Raw genomic sequence first — 2,824 nt, 5'->3', positions numbered from 1 at the left:
AGTGATATTTAGGAACTATGCAGTGAATACCCATTTGCATTTTAATTCTCATTAGCTGCATGACTGAGAGAGCTGGTTGAATGCCACCTTGTTTGTGCTATGCTTTATGTGAAAATAATCTCATCTTCAATTCTTCACTGTGTATAAAGGTTTTTATCATTCACACTGTGTAATTTACAAAGGACTGATTAGTTGTGAATTCTTAAGTTACTTAAATATATTGATGCACTCACCAAATCTCCTTTTTTTAGGAAACAAGACAGGCCTGACTTGCAGTCAACTCATTCTGTAGTACACTTTACATTAACTTAAATTCATGCCATGGAGACTTACCTTAAACTAACTTCAACTTAACACAAGTTATCACTGTAAAATTCGGTGATTTACATGATGGTGGCCAACATCTGGTTACCACATGGAAGGCCAAGTCCCCACAATGTCAGTAATGCCAGGAGTGCACGCACACATGCACACACACACACACACACACACACACACACAGAGGTACTGAAATGTTTACAGAGCAGCCTAAGACGCTTGTAACCTAGTTTTGTGATAAGAAGCATATTTTGTAACCTAGTTTTGTGATCAAACTCTCTCAACCCTTTGGCCCCTGCATATCTGGGATTCATTAACTCCAGACCCCGCCATCCCTTTCTGTCCTCACACACATCCCATAAGCTACATATTGACACACATTCTATAAACTTAACATAACAGTAGGTCTTACATAATAATGCCATGTCTATTGTGAACTTTCTAAGTGAAAACATTTGACAATAGCTTAAATTTTTATTTTATTTTATTTTATTCATGTGTAATTGGTAACATTTGAAGCTGACAGCTTCTATAGTTTGAACACTCTGTCTTTCGACAACTGTCTTGTTTTCCACATTTTAAAATCACAAAACATATTCTGGTATTTGCATGAGAACTGTCAAACACTGTCAGAGTGGATCTGTCTGTTGCACAGTTCTGCTTCTTCAACATGTGGAGACACAGTCTGTAAAACAAAGAGTGTCAGGTTTAATTGTATAAAAGCTGTGCTGATGTTTTTATTACTGAGAGGAAATTGGATAACATGTTGTCAGCAAAGGTTAAATAACTGATTAATTGCACAAGCTGAAGCTAACACATGCACACTCTGCAGGAGTAAATGTGAAAATTGTCAGGGAAAGGTCAAGGCAGCAGGTCATCTATGACCGACACAACCATAACCCAGGTTTCTTTTAACAAAATGTTGTAAATAAAAACAATTATAATTTGCGCTTTTAGGCTATGCTTTTTCAACTTTGCATTGTCTTATGATGCTGTTATTGGCTTATAATGAACATTTCAAGGTCAATGTTTTTCTGAGACCAGTCATAGCCTGCCCTCTTGTGATAAGATGGAGTAGCTTCTTTCAGACATAGTAAAAAAAAAACATAAATTTTGTTCAATCCAACAAAAGTTTTTTTGTTTTTTTTTCTGGCCAGCTGCAGTCAGCAGTCTGTGCTTCTCTCTCTGTTTGCTCTCTCTGATCTAACTAGCTTTCACAGTCGTACTGTATATATTCATTCCCCTCGGCTCACTATCAGATCTTTATTGTTCCACTCTGATGCTGAAGTTAACATGTGAGTTGGAGAGAGTGAAGTCTGAATTAGGATCAGGATTGCAGCAGAGATGACACTGATTGACAAAACTGTAGCTCAGTGATGCGGCAGGCGTCACCGTGAGAGGTAAAAAGAAAAATCTTCTGAGGTGAAAGTCATCATGAGTTGGAGGTTGGCCGGGTACATCTCAGTCCTCGGGACACTCCGCTGTAGCAGCAGATAATAAGGATGTCCATGAGCAAAGATCTGAACAGAAACAGTTGCAATGCATTTTTTACAAAGTGCATATTTTTGGATATTAATAACATACCATTTTTAGGCAGGATCACAATGTTTTCGGGGAGGATGCCAGTGTCCAGGGAGAACTGTGTGAACCTCTGCTGCCATGCAACACTGGGTTCTTGAGTGCGACCTGCAATTAGAATCCGTTGTTTTAATCTTCGGCAAATATTGAATTCAACATACAATAATTTCCCAGTCTGCATCTGTGCCATAAACTATCCAGACTTACTATAAAGGTTGTTGAGGACCTCAGACACTCCATCTTTCGTCTTGTTGGTGTAGACCAGAGCATATTCATCATATAGGACTTCTACAATGCGCATGTCATTGTCATTGTTCCACTCTGAATGAAGCAGAAAAACACAGGTCAAGTTAATGAACACTCAGCATGTGTTTGCGCGTGTGTGTGTGTGTGTGTGTTGTATACTCTACTCACTCTGGCTGTAGAAGGTGAAGCGTCCAGGAGTATCAGTTTTGTTAGCAAGTTCATTTAGTCTCCGGCAGGTACCATCAGCCCTAAAAGAAAAAAGAATTAGGTCAGTTTGTTTATCATCCATCCATCCATCCATTTATCTATCTTCCTCCGCTTATCCAGAATCGTGTCATAGGGACAACAGTCTAAGCAGAGATGCCCAGACTTCCCTCTCCCCAGACACTTCCTCCAGCTCCTCCAGGGAGATACTGAGGCGTTCCCAGGCCAGCCGAGAGACACAGTCCCTCCAGCGTGTCCTGGGTCTTCCCCGGGGCCTCCTCCCGGTGGGACATGCCTGGAACACCTCCCTAGGAAGGCGCCCAGGAGGCATCCAAAACAGATGCTCAAGCCACCTCAGCTGGCTCCTCTCGATGTGGAGGAGCAGCGGTTCTATGCAGCAGTTGTGGTGTTTATTTTTATTTTTGAGTAATATTTCCTCAATGCAGACAGAAAAATCTGACACAAAGGCTGTACTGAC

General features: G+C 40.9%; 1 protein-coding gene across 1 annotated transcript; it reads right to left on the bottom strand.

Moving 5' to 3' along the window:
• Nucleotides 1-789: 789 nt before the first annotated feature.
• On the bottom strand, nucleotides 790-2,443 carry LOC109952639 (prostaglandin-H2 D-isomerase-like). Its single transcript, XM_020587814.1, has 4 exons — nucleotides 2,311-2,443; nucleotides 2,104-2,217; nucleotides 1,903-2,004; nucleotides 790-1,799 (listed from the first exon to the last, which is right to left on the bottom strand). Exons 1-4 carry the CDS (start codon nucleotides 2,441-2,443, stop codon nucleotides 1,780-1,782), a joined length of 369 nt encoding a protein of 122 aa, XP_020443470.1. The 3' UTR covers nucleotides 790-1,779.
• Between the last annotated feature and the right edge of the window lie 381 nt (nucleotides 2,444-2,824).

This window comes from Monopterus albus, unplaced genomic scaffold, assembly GCF_001952655.1.
Source record: "Monopterus albus unplaced genomic scaffold, M_albus_1.0 scaffold481.1, whole genome shotgun sequence".
Classification (NCBI taxonomy): domain Eukaryota; kingdom Metazoa; phylum Chordata; class Actinopteri; order Synbranchiformes; family Synbranchidae; genus Monopterus; species Monopterus albus.
Note: the sequence above shows the minus strand (reverse complement) of the source record. Positions and strands in the feature narration are given on the sequence as shown.